Source organism: Coloeus monedula (genome assembly GCF_965178545.1).
Source record: "Coloeus monedula genome assembly, chromosome: Z".
In the NCBI taxonomy this organism is placed as follows: Eukaryota; Metazoa; Chordata; class Aves; order Passeriformes; family Corvidae; genus Coloeus; species Coloeus monedula.
In genome coordinates this window covers 785,164-803,524 of record NC_138822.1, presented here as the reverse complement: position 1 = coordinate 803,524, position 18,361 = coordinate 785,164, and the positions used below count along the sequence as shown (strand labels likewise).

Here is an 18,361-nt window from a genome sequence, read left to right as displayed (position 1 = left end):
AGTCACAGAGAGCACCTTCATACCTGTGAGTGTTAACAAGTATAAGGGCCTGCAGAGAGAGCAGTTTCGGTAAGTGAACACCAAAAGGTGTTTTTGCTTTAAAGATCAGTGCATGATATCTTACTAATCCTGGCTCTGTGCACTGATTCTGCGCAGAACAGATGTAAATAATAAGTTAAGAAGGAAAAAAAAAAAGCAACAGCACGTTTCAAAGAATTGTACAAAAATAAATGAGGGAAATTCGCAAGTTCTAGAAGCCACAGGTGGAAGAAATAATTCTCCATGTAAATTGTTTTTATCTACTGCCAGGCTTTGTGTGGGTGCTGCATAGATTACACTGCTGTTGCTTAACTCCTGTAACATCTGTAGGATTTCTGCAGCAAGACTACAGATGATTGGTGAGTATTTTGGCAGGAGGTTCCTCTCCCACGTTTCCAGTCTCACTGCTTGTTTTGACACTGGCTGTGTGACAGACTTGGAGAGAGGAGGAATTCACTCCTAAGGAGATGGGGCTTGCTGCAGCTGCAGCTCCACCCCAGGACTATTCATGGCAAAGCTAAAACAAGGGATTAGCAGGATACCTGGTAGGATGAGACCATTCACATTCAAATTGTTGTAGGGACTTTTCCATATTATAAGGCAGACATGGGAGCAGATCTAAAGAACTTCTGTGTGGATTTAGTCACTGATTAAGGAAAAAATCAAGAACCAGTTTTATGAAGGTGTATAAAGAGAGGGAGAAGAAACTGCTGAGGTCCATTCCTATGTTAGAATCTGTTAGTATTGTTATACTATTTTTATAAATTGGGAAAGGAATAAGGTGTGCAACAGCCAGTTAATGGTGACAGAGCACTTCAGCTGCAGCAAGCCATGAGCCATCCCTCACATCCCTCACAAGAAAAGTGACATGTAAAAGACAGAACCTGCTCTATTCATCCCTACTGTGAGTATTATCATCCATACAGGCTCCAAGCTGTGCACCTGGGGTGCCTTATTTAACCTTCTGTACTTTCACTTCATGTTTCTTTTTATCATGCTGTTAAAATAAACAACTAATATGCAAATTTTCTGGAAGAGAACAGAAAAAATATGTTTAAGATAGGTAGAGATTAATATTTAACCAAGCAGATTAATTAAGCAATAGGAAAAGTGAAACAGCTTGGCATCAGCAAAGCAGCTAACTGTAAATTAAGTGGAAATAACAGCAATAAAATCGGTAAGTTAAAAAATGCCTCATGAAGTGCATGAGAACCTGAACCATCCTGATTTAGAGAAAGGTTTCATTCACAGTGCAGGACCACCACAGGCAGTGCTTCCCTGGGGTGCTTATCTAAAGAGAGGCAAAGCCAATGTACACCACGTGAGAGCCATCCAGGGCTTTGCATGCTTATCAGTTGATAAAGTTACCATTGCATGGGGACAGCAATGCTAAAATGCTATGGCCAGAACTCTCTGCAGAAGATAATTGCACGTCCTTCATGGATGGTTCTGAGAGAGTGTGTGAGCACAGACCCTTGCTGTGAGTCTGATACCCAGCCTGTCTCAGTGCATCCCAGTCAGAACTGGGAGGTGGGAAGTGGAGAAGAGCTAAGGCATTGTACCACGGGAAAACAAAAGAAAACAACCAGCAGTAAACACCCAGAAGATCCCCAAAATAAAATAAATAACTAAATAAATTAATAAATAAAATTTTAAAAACAAGACCAAAACACAAGACGGCCAGAAGGCTTCAGGGAACAGTGAGGACGTAAGACACACAGGTGACTTGTGCCTCCTAATATTCCCCCACAACCTCCAGCTGATTTCAGCTGCTGGTCCTGTTCTACTTTGCCTGCCTAGTAACCTCAAACGAGCCCTGCTTCCAGGTGACTTTCCACTCTGCAACCCAGGTAAGTCTGCTCCCTTCAGAGTGTCCCTCAGCAGAACCTCACTGAACTTCTACTGATTGCACAGTCACAAACTCCTGCTCATTTTGAGACTTGGCTCCATGAAAACCATCTGACATGCCCTACACCTTGCATTAGAAAAGGCAGGAAATCATAGAATTATAGAATTGTTAGGGTAGGAAAGGACCTCTCAGTGCACTGAGTCCAAGCCTTTACCCACACCACTGTGTTCACCACTGCTGTTACCCCTCCCTGGCATCCATCCTTTTACGGAATGTTCTCATCAACCCTCCAGCCCTCTCTTCCCTAAACGTCACATGCACAGAAGCCATTTCATACCTCACCTCATCCTTGATTGCAAACTTTCAACCCTTTCCAGCTCTCACTCTCTCACCTCCATCAGGAGTGTACATACCCTTCAATATGTGTGCAAATTCTGCATTTGTACTGTGGTACCATCATAGTCTTCCCTGTTCCTTTCCATATAATTCCTGATGCTTCCTTTACCTTTCTGGCTCCTGCTGAGCACCACGATCATTTCAGGAAATGACCTTTTCTCATCCTCAGTCCTGAGCCAATCCTTGCAGGTGCAGAGCTCAGACTGTTTTTGCTTCGTGTACACCACTTGGTATTAATCAACACTGGATTTCATCTGCCACTCTGCTCATGTTCCACGTAGGAGTATTGTAAATGACACACGTCACAGTGTCTGCAGCAGGGAAGCCAAGCAAAGACTGAACAAAAACAAAAATCCCCACCAATCTCATTCCAGCCCAGAACTGATTCACTGGTTGGTCATGCCCATCCTACAAAATGAACGAGACAGGAGACTGCTGGGAGAAACAAAGGCATTACTTTAAAAAAATCTCACAATCGCACACGGGAAATAAAATTATTTGATTTAGCCAAATTTTAACTTCATTACTCTGCAACTTCGTTACTATCTCTACCATGAATAATTGCACCAAGTTACAAAACAGGTGATTCCATGGTGTAAGGTCTGGTTTGTAACCTTCAGTTTTTATTCTCATTACAGGTATTACACTGGATTACTTTAACTTAGTCTCCTGAGACTCAAAACCACACATTTTCTTGTCAAATCTACTGCACAACCTTCTGGTTTTTTACATCACTCAGGAGAATGACCTTTAATGAAGAGCTAGCTTAAACAGCAACACAAAAGAGAACTTATAAATTTTAGGAATGTTGTTTTTCCCTTTCAACATTTCCAAGCTTTGATGCTCCTTCAAAAGACTGCATAATTGAAGATTGTATTTTCTCTCATACTTCAGTACTATGAATGTTGAAAACCAGTGATTTTAGCAATACGAAAGCAGTATTTTTAAATTTAATTAGTTCCTAGTGGGAAAACCCAGTATTTTTTATTCTTCCTTTGCTTTCTAAACAATTTGTAAACATACTGGATTAACTCATAAAGCAAACTGAAATTAATTCATAAAGCAAATTGCGTCAGTGATTTCATGCAGTGTCTGATTCCAAAGGCAGAGACTATTCATCATTCAAACAAAAATTGCTAAATAGAAGTTTGTGACAGGCTCATCACACAGTGTGATCACACAGCACATACAGGACAAGCAGGGAGCCAGACCCAGCCAGCAGGGGTGTAGGAAAGGCAGGTCCAGCCTGGTCTCCTCCTGTGACCAGGTGACACACCTGGCCGATGAGGGGAAGGTGAGGATGTGTCACCTGGACTCCCAAGCATCTCCCCTGGGAAAAGCTGCATGCCAGGGCTCAGAGAGGAGCATCTCCCTGGGATAAGGACTGGCCGGTGGCTGCACCCAGCAGTGCCCGGTCACCGGCAGTGTCGCAGAGAGCAGCGCTGGGCCAGCCCTGTTCAACACCTTTCGTGATGGCCTGGCAGTGGATGACACTCAGCTGGGTGGGACTGTGGATCTGCCAGAGGGCTCTGCAGGGGGATATGGACAGGCTGGATCCATGGACCAAGGAGTGTGAGGGTCAACAAGGGCAAGTGCTGGGTCCTGCAGTTTGCCCTCAACAACCCCCTGCAATCCTGGCTGGGGCAGAGGGGTTGGAAACCTGGGAAAGGCCATGGGGTGCTGGTGACAGCAGCTGGACATCAGCCCAGGGGTGCTGAAGTGGGCAAGAGGCCAGTGGCACCTGGGCTGTGTCAGGAATAGTGTGGCCAGCAGGAGCAGGGCAGTGATTGTCCCTCTGTGCTGGGCACTGGTGAGGCTCCATCTCGAGGGCTGTGCCCAGTTCTGGGCCCCTCAATCCAGGCAGGACCCTGAGGGGCTGCAGCGTGTCCAGGGAAGGGCAGGGAACAGAGCTGGGAAGGGGCTGGAGCCCCAGGAGCGGCTGAGGGAGCTGGAAAGGGGCTCAGCCTGGAGCAAAGGAGGCTCAGGGGGGACCTTGTGGCTCTGCACAAGTCCCTGACAGGAGGGGGCAGCCAGGGGGGTCGGGCTCTGCTGCCAGGGAACAGGGACAGGAGGAGAGGGAACGGCCTCAGGCTGGGCCAGGGCAGGCTCAGGGTGGACATCAGCAGGAATTTCCCCATGGAAAGGGAGCTCAGGCCTTGGCAGGGGCTGCCCAGGGAGCTTTGGAGTGCCCATCCCTGGAGGTGTCCCAGGAAGGGCTGGAGGTGGCACTCTGGGCTGGGGACAGGGTGGGGATCAGGCACAGGCCGGACCTGATGGTTTGAGAGGGATTTTCCAACGCAAATGGTTCTCTGATAAAGTTCCTAACACTGAACATCACTGTCTTGTAATCTAAAGATCATAGGAAGCACACAAGACTAAGAGGAGCACTGATCCATGCTCAGGCAGAAATTATTTTCTTCTGATGTCTTCTCACCCATCAATCAATGACCACAGCTTTAGACAAAGTGGATACAAAATCCAGAGATTCACGGAGATGATTTACTGTCTTACACAGAATTTCATGGATGATTTTGAGACTGGGGTCTTCCTACTAGTTTCTTGACATTCCAATGGGAAAGAGGTAAGTGTGGGTTTACAGCTGGATTGTGCTTTGTTACACATCATCAAAATGAACCATGGGATTGAGCATGTCAAGCCAAAGGGTAGTTGATTTTGTAGACTTTAAAAAAAATGGGGTTTATTTGCAACATGACCTATGAGAGGACTCTGTTAGTGGAAGATACTAATATGTCAAAGGGTACATAGCAAGATGAGCAGCGCATTCAAAACTTAAATCAAGTATTTTATGTTGCACTAAATATCTTGAGTCAGTAGCTGCTTTCCAAGGAATATACAGTACACACTTGCAATAAGTAAAACTGTATGCCACCTTTGGACATAGAGAACTTCATTTAAAAAAATAAGATCTTAAATTGTGAGTAAAAACCAAACAAGATATTATCTGGATGCTTAGCAGATCACATACTTGTCAAAGATTAATCTTTCAGTAATAGGCTGGATTAGAAATATTAAGAATCAACTAACAGGGTTGGAAAAGGCCTTAAAAATACCCAGTTCCAACCCTGCCATGGGCAGGGACACTTTCCACTAGACCAGGCTGCTCCAAGTGCCATCTGAGCTGAGCATGTGCTCGTAAGAACACAGAGGTCTGTTCTGAGAAATGTTTATCTCTTGAGAACCTGCGTGTGCCACTGCCACCCCTCCCTGCACAGCACAGCCCCTCACCTGGCGGGCTGCCGTGCCCGGCTGCAGCTGTGGCAATGGCAAAAGCAGAAGCAGGAGACACCGAGCAGTGGCTGTTGTCAGCAGTCTGCACTGTAAAGGGAAGAGACAGGAAAAAAATTAGCTTCAACAAACTTTTCATTAACCAACAACAGGATTTAGAATCTTCAGTAATGTTTGTAACTTTGTGAGTATTTTATTTATTAACACTGTCAGATGATTTTCTGTTGAAGACAATGAAAGTATCATCATCATATTTGTGTTTTGTATTTCCAGGTCAGTATAATTAATGTTGCAACAGAAAAAACATCTAAGACACTGCCAAGGTGAGGAACAAGATATTAACCAAACAGGATGGGGAAAAAAAAAAGAGAGACAAAGTGAAAAACAATGGCATAGAAAATCAACCTAAACAAAAAATTCTGTCAGAGAATTAAGCATATTCACCATAACTGGATTTACATGTTTTCCCTGGTCACTGCCCAGGATGAGCACAGTTATGCAGATTTTATCAAACTTTCTCTTCAGGGACTGCTGTGAACATTTTCTCTGACTAGGACTCAGATAATATGACACTGCCCACAGTTTCCAGCTCCCAAATCTTGCCTTCTTGCCACAAATGTGCCCAGTCATAGAAAATTACTATTGGTTTAAATCTAAAGTGTCCTAGCAACATATTATCCAGGTGAGAAGACTCTGCTCTGCTTCTGTTTTAGTTCCAGGTATGAAACACCTGCCCAGAAATCTGGTCTGCAGGAGCTGGCAGCATTTTAGGTGTTCATGGACACAGCTCACAGCCCTGCTAATGACTTCAAAGAGACACGTGAGAGCTATTTGAGGAGCTCAAGCTCTCTTTTTCTTCTTCAATTGAGCAGCTTATTCAAATTTTGGAATGAATAATGTGACACCATCTGTAAATGTTCAGTGTTACACAAAGAAACAGACACAGTCACTCCCCATTGACAACAATGGGTGTTGTGTATTTCATGATTACAGATGGTGCCCAAAATATGTCCCCTCATCAGCTGAAAAAAATATGTCAAAGTCTTGAGAGTTCTGTGAGAACAGGACTGATTCAATATTAGTCTTGAACTTGGGCACATCCTGCTCGAGCTATTTCAGAACACTGAATCATACTGAAGTCTCAACATGCTTCCACGTCTCATTATTGCTACTCAAATTTAACAGGCACACTTCACATTTTAATCGCTTTTTTATTTTTAACACCTGAGAAATATGAAAAACACAAGCAAACCAGATGCTTCAAACATTATTTACTGCTTTCTACTGCCCAGCACAGACGACAGGTACAGTGATTAAACTCTCTTCAGAGTGGCTGGCAGAGCCAGGCCGTGTCAGTCTCTCACCTCCTGGCTGCCAATAGCGGAGGTGACGCGGTGTCGAAGGGGACCTGCACGGGGACAGCTCTGTGGTGTCCACCACTGAGGTGCTTTCAGGAATAGTCCTGTCCACTGACACAGATTCGAGAACTGCTGCTTTAAAAGAGAATAAATGTCAATACTGATGACCATGCATAATTTGGTTAATAGTTCTTTCGAACAGTACCACCTCTGGAACTTGCCATGAGATTTTGCCATTAACTCAGCAATAATTATCCTCTGGAAGGAGTTAAAGGAGTGGGAAAGTCTTGTACCAGTGACACAAAAGCTCATAAATAAAGAGCTTGGTGAAAACCAGCAAGTTGTCAGTTTTAAAGTATGTTGGATAAAACTGCACTTTCAATCAGGAGAATATGCAGTGACATGCACGCATAGTAAGGGTACTTGAACTCATAGGTTTTCTATGAGCTAGGGAAAGTAATCCTTGTTGAATAACAAAGCGTAGTCAAAATCTGTCCAATAAAATTGCCAACAGCACTGGAGAGCAAACTAGTACACTGTAGAGTTCTTCTATCAGAAGAATAAAAAAAAAGGAATGGGAGAAATACTACTTCTAAAATGAGGGAAAATAAACTGATAAAATACATCCTGCATTTGATGTGAGTAAGAGCTCTGCCTGCAGCATAAGCATTATATCTATAAAGATAAATATAAACAAAAAGTTTGGGAAATAAAAACTCTGAAAGCAAACAACCTTGAAAGTAGGCAAAGAAGGTGAAAATTCCAGAATGTAAATGAACAGTCATAGAGAACAACAATCACCAGAACAGATTTCGTGCAGTTGTATTGGATTTAGAGTAAGCCAGAGCTGGTTTTTTGGAACTCTGGCAGTACCAGAGCAACAGTACCACCCATTTCTATCCCCTTTATGAGATTTCTTTTTAAACTTAGTCATCTTCCTCAACATGCTGCATGCAGCTGAGTGGCAAAAGGACCCTCTACTGCAGCACAGAGCTCTCTACCTGCAAATTCCTCCAGACTGAGTGCAAGCTGTTCAGCAGGAGAACCTCCCCAAAGGGGTGGGGGACACTGCACTGACAGAAATTTAGCATTTTTATGGGTTTCTGGCCATTTCCAAGTGTTCCCTGTACTGTCCAGGTAACACTTCCAGCTTTGACAGACCACAGTGTGAAATGTGAATAACCCTCCAACAATGCCCAGTGCTTACACAAGGGCAGAACAACCTGCTCTTTACCAGTTCACCTTAAAATATGTAGAAAATATGCTACACCTAAGACAACAGCTACCTGTCTGTGATTACTTTTAACAGACAGTCTGTATTTTGGGACATGCTGTGCTATCATCACATTAGTTAGAATGTGGCTACAGTAGTGCACGAGAAGAATTTGCTCGACTTTGCATAGGAATAACTCTATTTTATATATATATAAATAGTCTGTTATGCAATTAATGTAAAAACATCCAGCATACTGGATATATAATATCCATGATTATGCACAACAGCTAACCAGTACTTTTTGAAAGCATAAAGCATGAGCAAAGATCACAGAATATCCTGAGCAGGAAGGGACCCACAGGGATCACCCAGCCCAGCTCCTGGCTCTGCCCAGACCCCCCAACAACCCCACCCTGGGCATCCCTGGCAGCGCTGTCCAAACGCTCCTGGAGCTCTGGCAGCCTCGGGGCCGTGCCCATTCCCTGGGGAGCCTGGGCAGTGCCAGCACCCTCTGGGGGAAGAGCCTTTCCTGATCTCAGCCTGAGCCTGCCCTGGCACAGCTCCAGCTCTCCAGGCCCTTTACCATCCCCATGTCCCTCTTTTGGACACTGTCCAAGCGTTTTAGCTCTTTCTGATATTATGGTGCCCAAAACTGTCCCCATGTCTCGAGGTGAGGCTGCACCAGGTGCTGCTGGGCCTGGTGTCCCCCAGGACAGGATGTCCCTGCTGGCTCCAGGGCACTGCTGACTCAGGTCAAACTGGACATGGACCAGGACGCCCAGGTCCTGTCCCGTATCTGCTCTCCAGCCCCTCGTTCCCCTGTCCATCCACACAGCCAGGGGTGCCCATCCCAGGTGCAGAACCCCTTGTTAAACCCCACAGAGTTGGTGATTTCCCACCTCTCATTTTCTGAGCTGTCTCTGCAGGGCCTCTCTGCCCTCAAGGGAGTCAACAGCTCCTCCCAATTTAGTGTCATCAGCACACTTACTTAGTATTCCTTACAGTCCTGTGTCCAGGTTGCTAATGAAGATGTTGAAGAGCACAGGGCTGAGGATGGAACCCTGGAATCCCAGCAGTGACCAGTGCCAGCCTGGTGTCACCCCAGTCACTGCCACCCTCTGTGCCTGACTCGTGAGCCCGTTGCCCACAGTGTTTATATCCACCTGCGGGCTGGACAGCTTGTCCAGATGGATCCTGGGAGAGACTGTATCAAAAGCTTTGATGGAGTCCAAAAAGATCGCATGACTGCCTCTCCTGGGTCAACCAGGTGTGTCACCCTGTCACAGAAGGAGCCCAGGTGCGACAAGCAGGACCTTCCCTTCATGAAGCTGTGCTGACCTATTGTTGCCAGATGAATACCTGTTTGCTCAGCTGGTAGGGAAAAGACAATGATTATTTTGTAAAATCACTGGCCTGTGGGACTGCATAATGGGGACCATGTTAAACATCAACCAAAAAGAGGAGCAGGAGAATATGTTTTCATCTGCAAAATAATTAATTACATTAGTTGTGCCAACTTAGCTCCGGGTTTGAGAAAGTAACACCAAATTCATGGGGTGGTCAAGTGTAACTTCAGGGCTGACAACCACCAGAGACCACTGCAGAGACCCCTGAGACAGACAAACTCAAGTGAAAAGGGAAGGAACATACGTTGATGACTTTGGGGGAATGGTTCCCACATGCGTGTTTCTTCTGGGAAGAGCTGTGAGCATGCATGTGATGTACAGCCTATGAACAGGAGCTTCTGTGTGCTCAGCACACACGGTATTGCAGAGGAGACATCCCCTGACTCCTGCAGCTGAATGAAGAACGGCTGCTTCTTAATGCTGCACTGCTGCTAGGGAGGTTTTGTCCATTTTTCAGTAACACAATGCCTGTGGTGTCCTCCAGGTGTTTTTCAATACCTCACAGAATAATCTTTTCCATCACCTTACCAGGTACTGAAGTGAGACTGATGGGCCTGCAGTTTCCAGGATCACCCTTCCTGCACTTTTTGAAAACTGGGACAATGTTAACCAGCTTCCACTCAACTGGGACCTCCCCAGACTTCCAAGATTGTTCAAATATTGAGAGAAGCCTCACAATGACATCAGCCAGCTCTTTGAGTATTCTCAGATGAACCCCATCAGGCCCCATAGATTTATAGGGATCCAGCTGGTGCAGCAGATCCCTACGACTTCAGGATCAACTGTGAGTTTATCATTCTCAAATCATGGTCATTCAGCTCAGGGCACTGGGACTCCCTTAGCCCATGCTGAAGAGATGTAAGGAAAACATTAAATATCCCTGTCTTGTCAAACTCCCTGTCTGTGAGGTGACCATCCTCATTCTGGAATGGGCCAATGTAATTTCTGCACTGCTTTTTGCTGATGTATTTAAAAACCCTCTTTTTATCATCCCCCACAGTTCTGGCAAGTTGCAACTCCAGTTAAGCTTTGGCTGCAAAAATTTTCTCCCTGCAGAGCAGCATCTCCGTGTTCCTGCCACATCACCCAACCTTCTCCTGCTGGGCATACACCTTCCTTTTCTGCTTTATCTCCAAAAGAAGATCCCTGCTCAGCCAAGCCAGCCTTCTGTCTCATCTGCTTGACTTTCAGCATTCTGGAATTGCCTCTTCCTGTGCTGTTAGGAGGTGATGCCTAAAATGTGACCCATAGTAATGGACCCCAGCACCTTTGGAAGAATTTTCCCAGGGATCTTGCTCACTATTTCCCTGAGCAGCCTAAAGTCTGCTCTCCTCATGTCCAAGGGTGAAATTTTTCTGGCGCTTTTCCTCCTAGCAACAGAGATTTTAAACTCAATCACTTTGTGGCTGCTGTAGCAAAGATGGCCACCAATCATGTCATTCATGCAACCCTCTCTGTAAACAAGCAACAGATCAAGGAGGGCATCTTTCCTAGTCAGCTCTCCTAGTACTTGTATATGAAGTTGTCATCCAGGTGTTTTAGTAATCTTCTGGCCTGGATTGTACCAGCTGTGTGATGCTCCCAGTTGATTTCTGACAGATTGAAGTACAAGGACAGTTCACTTGGACGCATCCCTTAGTTCCTCAAAAAAGGGATGCATCCCTCAGTTCCATTGGTGTAATTGTCTGGGCCGGGAGATCTACAGTAGACTCCCTTAGAGACATCTGAATCATTTGACTGCCCCTTGATTCTTACCCAGAGGCTCTCAACTGTGCCACTGCCAGTTGAGGCCTCCCTACATTCTAACCCTTCTCTTACATACAATGCCTCCCTCAGCCTCATCTGCCCTGCCTGTTCTTCTTAAAGAGTCTGTAATTGTTCAATAGGGCACTTCAATCACAGGACTCATCCCAGTAAGGTTTTACTTATGCCAGTGATGTCAAATCACCTGGACTGGGCCAAGGATCCAAGCTCCTCTTGTTTCTTCCTCATGCTGTGTGTGTTGGAAGAGAAACACTTCAGGTGTGGTTTGTTGTAGCCAACACCTCCCACCAGCACTCAGTTCCTCAAGTTTAGGTGCATCACCGCACTGCCTCTCACTACCCAGCCCAGTTTTGTCCCTTTCCCCCTTCCAAACTAGTTTAAAGCTCTATCAACAAGTCCTCCTAGTTCCTATGCTAGAAACCTTTTTCCCCTCTGAAGGTGCATCCCATCAGGTGTCAGAAGACCACGTGTTGAACAGACATCCTATGGTCAAAAAACCAACATTATTCTGACAAAACCAGCCTCTGCCCTTGATAGACAGACTCCTGGAATGCTACAGTGGCTAACTTGCCTGTTAAAAAGGCGTTTTTGTTAAACAATAGGCTACATTCTGTAAAAACAATCCCTCTGCATAATGAAACATCTAATTTATTAGCAGGGCAGTGGTAATTCATCAGTAGGGAGCAGACATGACTTCTCAAACCTATTTGTCTTACTTTGTATTGCGTAATCCTTTTCTTCTTTCCTCTCATTAGTTTTTGTTATTACAGTACTACCAACGAAAATTGAGCTACATTTTGCTCAGATTTATAGATCAAGTTCCTGAGACTGTCAGCCAGGCCATGTAAAACCATTTTAAAATATTCATTTTAGGAATACAAAAAGCATTTTTAAATTGCATCATTTTCTGTTTAGTGTAACAGCAATAGAAAAAAATAACTGCAAACTTCTGTTCCAATTAAGAAGACCCTTTGGGGACCACTCCTCTGTCCCCAAAGGAGAAATAATGCCCACGTCTTTTTCCTGCGAGACTGGAGCTACTTCCTTACTTTGCCATCTATAATTACAATGACCCCACCCTAGATGCCCTCCCTGAGGTTTACATCAACCAACTTCAGCCCTGTGGAAGTAAAACCTATTCCAAGGTGCCTTACAGAATCCACAGAGTAAACAGGTATTTGCTCAGGAGCAATTAATCTGTTTTAGACTTGTACCTTCCGGAGGGATAACCAGGTGACATTCACACCACCTGCTACGAATGTCACCAGTGTGCTGAGGACATCACATGCATTATTTATTTGGATTAGTGATGGAATCTTCTCGGAAAACCAGCCCTCTAAGCAAACATCTTAAAGCTGTTAGGTCTTTCTTTTTAACTTAATATTTTACTTCCTGTAGAAAATGGTACAACTCAAAAATCTCTCACCTCAGCAAACACAGCTGGCATCAAATATTCTCTTATGCCTTTCTCCTTAACACAGCACTGAAGTGAAAACAGACAAGGTGGTGTGGGTTGGAACAAGATGAGCTTTAAGCTCCCTTCCTACCCAGACCATTCTGTGATTCTATGACTTTGCCATGCTGCTGTTGCTAGGAAGAAGCAGCAAAGCGGTGGGAACACAGAGCATATCACAGCCTCGACCAGAGGAGCAGCAGGGAGCAGCATGCCCGGTTTCCATGTTCTGTGGGTATGGAATACCTCTGCGGATGCTCCTCCTCAGCTTGTTGCAGAGGTCCAGGCGTGGGTTCTCCAGGCTGTCCTCAGCTGAGCCCGGGCTCTGCTCGGGGGATGACAGCCCCCGGCTCAGGTCCAGCGGCGCCTTGCTGCCCGTGGGCGGCGGGGATGTGGCTGGGCTGTAGTTTGAGGTAGGACTGCTGGCCACAGACGAGGCAGAGAGGTCGAGGGCACCGATCCTGGAGTTCAGAGGGGACGTCAGTGACAGTTTCCGTGTCCTGGCGGGTGAGGAGGTCCTGGAGAGTGACAGGGGAGGAGGAGAGGAGAACTTGCGGCAGAGATGTGGCGACTTCCCGTCAGCTAGGTACTCCCCTCTGTTGTTCTGACTGGTGGCGAAGAACAACTCCAAAGACCTGAGAGTAAGAAACACAAAAAGAGCAACACAGTAGCAAACACTGAACAGGTTTAAGTGAAAACGCTTAAATTTTGTGCAAGTCTGCACGGCACTGCAAAATCTGTGTGACACTTAGTCCTCAAAGCTTGGGCAGATAGCTGAGACAGACTCTCCTTAAAAAGTGACATCCTACACACTAAGAACCTTCTTCTTAGATTATTTATAAGCAGCAAATAGCGGGCAAAACGCCCACAAAATGAACAGCGCATGAGGCCACGGTACCTCTCTGAGAAATCCGTGACAGGAAGCGAAGAGCCGCACACGCACCTGACAGGAATGGAGGTGAAGGGCCGCCTGTAGATGTCGGACAGCTTCTCCAGCACCACGGCCGCGGTGGTGAAGATGCGGTAGGTGTGCAGGAAGGTGTTCAGGAAGTCGATGCTCAGGAACCGCAGGTCCGTGAGCCGCTCCAAGAGGCGTTCGACGCTAGCGTAGCGGATTTGGGGGACTTTGCAGGAGTTCAGCGTTTTGCTGAAGCAAATATCAATGTCATCTCTGTGAAGACGGGCGTCAGATCTACACAAAAGACAAATTTAAAACACTTTACCAATGAGTGATTATGGCTCAGGAGTGGTATCCCTTTAGCTGTTCCTGGCAACATAATAGCAGCAAATATTTATGCACTATTGTGTTTCATCAATGCAAGAAAACTCTTAATCTGTGGTGATACCTGCTTCCATAACTAAGGGAACCTAAATTTTATGTTTGGCAAATGTTTTACACTTCAAAGCCTAAGAAACTGTTAATGATGCTTAAATTTCTGAAATGGAACAGGAGGCAGAATTGTCTCCTGTTGTCTCTTTCAGGCTGCTGTGGACTGTAGTTCAACATTACTAAAATCTCAGTATAGAATAATTGATTGCAATTTTTTCTGCTGGGATCAAGTTTTATCTAAAATAGAGTAATGGACCCTAACAAAACCCAGCAAAATTGGCCCCCCAGCTAAGTTTAAGGCTCACCTGCAAATTCACATCTGCCTTCAGGCTCCAAGAATTACTTTTTGTTTTAAAAAAGGAAAGAGGAAACAGCACAAAACATCTCAAATTTCAAAGCAGAAACTAAGGAGAATTTTTGTTTCAATGAAAAAAACAAAACCCGACCAGTTTTTGCTTGGACATCAAAATAAAAGTCATTTATGTAACTCTACCCATAATGATTTTTTTTCCCATCAAATTCTGTTTTGCTTAATTTTATCTAGTTGAAGGCTTAGTTTGTAAATAAACAGGATGAATACTAAGTAAAGCATCTTTCAATAACCCAATCCTTTCATTAAAAATTACTGGATTCTCTCAGAATAAAGATTAGGATATTCCACACACTTCTACACTGTATTACATAAAAGAAACAACAAAAAAATTCTTGTTTCTTCAGCTGGGCCCTTGGAAAAGTGGCAATTTTTTGTTTATATCATCCAATGACATCTGACTCTGAAAGTCAAAGTGTGCTGCAAATTAGACGAGTAAAATTTAAGAAAGAGTACACCAAATTTGTGTCTGTTGTTAAGATCCTGTATGTTCTTTAGAATTAATATTCCTTTCTGTTGACACTGGGACTAAGGTCCTGCTATACTTTGAAAGGGGACAAATGTACTTTTAACACTCAGCAGGTGACAGAGTGTTCCTGGAATAATGCTGAAGACAATAAATGCCTTATTTCCAGGGTATGTGCCCTAACAGTGCATTCCCAGATGTTTTCTCTCTCCCATTTTAAAGTGCAAAAAGAGGAGAGGGAACAACTACAAAAGAGGCATTGGAGAAACGAAGAGATGTGACAGGTAACACTAAGAAAGGAAATAGTTTTATGTCTATCCCTATGTTTCATTCACTTATATTTATATTGGATAGTAGTAAGTAAAACTCATGTAAATTGAGGTATGTAGAAGATCCAAGTTGTGTTGAAAATTTGGAACCACATACTGAAAATGTCTCACTAGAAAAAAAAACTACTTACTATAATAAATAACTGGGAGACTCCAAAGGTAAGGGAAGCAGGCTTATAAACAATGATGCTACTTTGATGTGATCAGTTAAAATTATGAGAGAAAATAATTTTTTAACAGAAGTAAATATAGAGAACAGAAACTTTGGGTAATATAACAAAATACCTTTAAAAATGGTACTTGTCTGCAGTCACATAAATTCTGAGGACATTTTAGAAGATCTCCAATAAAATTATGAGATTACAGGGAGGAGCCACCCAAGGACAAAATCATTCATCTGAGGCATAACTGCAGCCAACTAGTCAAAACCCAGAAAAACCTGAGCTGTGATCCAACACTGTGAATTAAGAGTTCACCACTCTGAGTGGTCCCTACAATACCAAGAAAGGGATTTGAAAAGATATGTTTTGGGATATAGGATCAATTCCATTTAACCAAAATAGAAGAAAAATAGAAGTTTGCGTTTTCTAAACACATTTTGTTAAAATTTTGTTGAAGAAACACAACAATCTATTTTGTTCACTGTTGCACTTACTTGATCATATGTGGCACTGTGACTTTGGAGTTTTCTTCAAACACTATTGTCATTAATCCATTGCACCTTATATTATCAATGCACTGTGAAAATAAACATTGAAAACTGTTAAAATCAAAACACAGGGTAAGGGGACTTATTCCCACACTTGTCATATCCCTAGAAGCTTGAAGCATAGCTTTTGCAGGTCATGGGCTGATTAAGACAAGGTATTTTCTCAGATGAAAAGCAGTGATGCAAGAATTAGAGTCGACATGCTTCTCTAGCCTTTGCCTCTCAGGGTATTCAGTTCAGCAACCTTTTCTTTCCACATGATTAAGTATTTTGAGTTGCAAGTGATATTTCCTTTGAAGCTCCTTTGAAAGGGAACAGAACTCATTACTTGTAGTATTTTCTGAATGAGTGTAAGCTTGAAACATCAAGACCACAAGAAAGTCACAATGCTTTATACTCCAAGGGGTACGGTAATACCTTAACCTTTACTCTGTGCAAAAAACCAGAAGGGAATATAAAAAGCTTCCAGAAACACACTTGTAAAAACAAATTCAAGTCGTGCTCCTTGTGAAACACAGCTGTGAGGAAGCTATCCAACTGTTCCCTGCAAACTCTTGTTTTGGGCTGGGAATTAGGAGGGACTTTCATATGCAGTTTTATGTAGTTCAGATGTGTCCAGGGCAGGGAACAGAGCTGGGAAGGCTCTGGAGTCCCAGGAGCGGCTGAGGGAGCTGGAAAGGGGCTCAGCCTGGAGCAAAGGAGGCTCAGGGGGGACCTTGTGGCTCTGCACAAGTCCCTGACAGGAGGGGGCAGCCGGGGGGGTCGGGCTCTGCTCGCAGGGAACAGGGACAGGAGGAGAGGGAACGGCCTCAGGCTGGGCCAGGGCAGGCTCAGGGTGGACAGCAGCAGGAATTTCCCCATGGAAAGGGAGCTCAGGCCTTGGCAGGGGCTGCCCAGGGAGGTTTGGAGTGCCCATCCCTGGAGGTGTCCCAGGAAGGGCTGGAGGTGGCACTCTGGGCTGGGGACAGGGTGGGGATCAGGCACAGCTTGGACTTGATGGTCTGGGAGGGATTTTCCAGCCTCAGTGATCCTGGGGTTCTGAGAAAACTCAGCACTACAAGCCTTGCCCCTGAAACTCAACAAATCTCACAGAGCATCAGATTTATATGGTCTGCAACAAGAACCTGCTACCAAACCCTACAGGGCTCTTGTCTTTATAATACTTTCTACTTCTATTCATTAAATATCATACATACATACATATATATATATATATATATGTATGTGTGTGTGTGTATGTATATATATAAATACAATCTCCTTACATCAGTAAAAAGGAGTTTCAAAAATTATCACATACATTTATCTTGACTTCAAGAATACATATAGGATTCAGGCTTTGAAACATTTCATAGCAGAGCAATGATTGATATTGGATTGCTCAAACCTGATAATCAGAGGCCTCTTCAGGTTTAGATTACATCTATAGCTATAAATTTAAAGTATCATCTATGTAGCTGTATATGGTTTTCAGTTCAGGTTTTTTAAATTATTTGGAAAGTGCAGCTGCAATAATTCACAGTATGATTTTCTCAAATCATTACTTATAAGCAGTGACAAACACATCTAATAGAAATACATGTATTTTCCCTATTTGAACTTGAAATGTTTCAAAGAAGCCCTTAGCACCAATCATGGTATCAGATGACTTTTTAACATATTATAATTTAGGCTAAGAATGGACTTACTCGTGTTCTTAAACACTCTTTCCACACCAGCAAATAACTCCAGTAATTTTATATGTCAGTGGAACAACGTAATTCACTGAAAATTGGTTTTGTAAAAAAATTCTTCAACCAGGTCTGTCTGTAGGACAGCAAGTTGCAGCTCATGCTGTTTTTTGAGATTTTTAATTTCCTATTTTTGTTCTTTCAAAAATGTTAATCCAGCACAAAGTAACTCAAAATACTTCTTTTTAAGCAATTTCTACTCATTATGATGATGATTCATCTGGAGATGTTGCCGGCAATGATAGCAACTTTGGAAATGCATGACATTCCATGATGATATTTCTCTAATCAGCTATTTCTCTCTAAATTAATAGAGGATAGGACCTGAATTCAGAACTATAAGAGAAATATGTTCTTGTTTGTGTACATAAACAAAACACAAATAGCCTTGATTTAGCTCTGGTGAGCTGGAAGTTCAGATTTTTTTGAATGCATTCAACTTCTTTCCACAAATACATTATTATGAGGTTTGTCTATTATGTTTTTAACTAAAAGCTATTTAAAAAAAACAAAACAACAACTTATCCCTGACAATTTAAAAATTTTAAATACCCTTTTCCTTCATTCACAACACAGATAGCTCCTGCTCACTGTCAGACCACTCAGCAATTATTTATAATGGTTTGCTAGTACTTTTTGGTGGAAAAAAAAGTTTATCCCGTTTTCTTACTTCATTATTGATAAGGTATGGTATCAGTTT

General features: G+C 43.6%; 1 protein-coding gene across 1 annotated transcript in view; it reads right to left on the bottom strand.

Moving 5' to 3' along the window:
* The window catches only part of RASGRF2 (Ras protein specific guanine nucleotide releasing factor 2), a gene marked incomplete at its 5' end in the record, with an annotated part of 95,310 nt that overhangs the window by 34,104 nt on the left and 42,845 nt on the right, over nt 1-18,361 (bottom strand). The window contains 5 exons of the mRNA XM_082301129.1: nt 5,531-5,620; nt 6,895-7,023; nt 12,974-13,362; nt 13,671-13,919; nt 15,878-15,960. Of these exons, the coding sequence (XP_082157255.1) occupies nt 5,531-5,620; nt 6,895-7,023; nt 12,974-13,362; nt 13,671-13,919; nt 15,878-15,960 (940 nt within the window). The remainder of the gene's footprint in view (nt 1-5,530; nt 5,621-6,894; nt 7,024-12,973; nt 13,363-13,670; nt 13,920-15,877; nt 15,961-18,361) is intronic.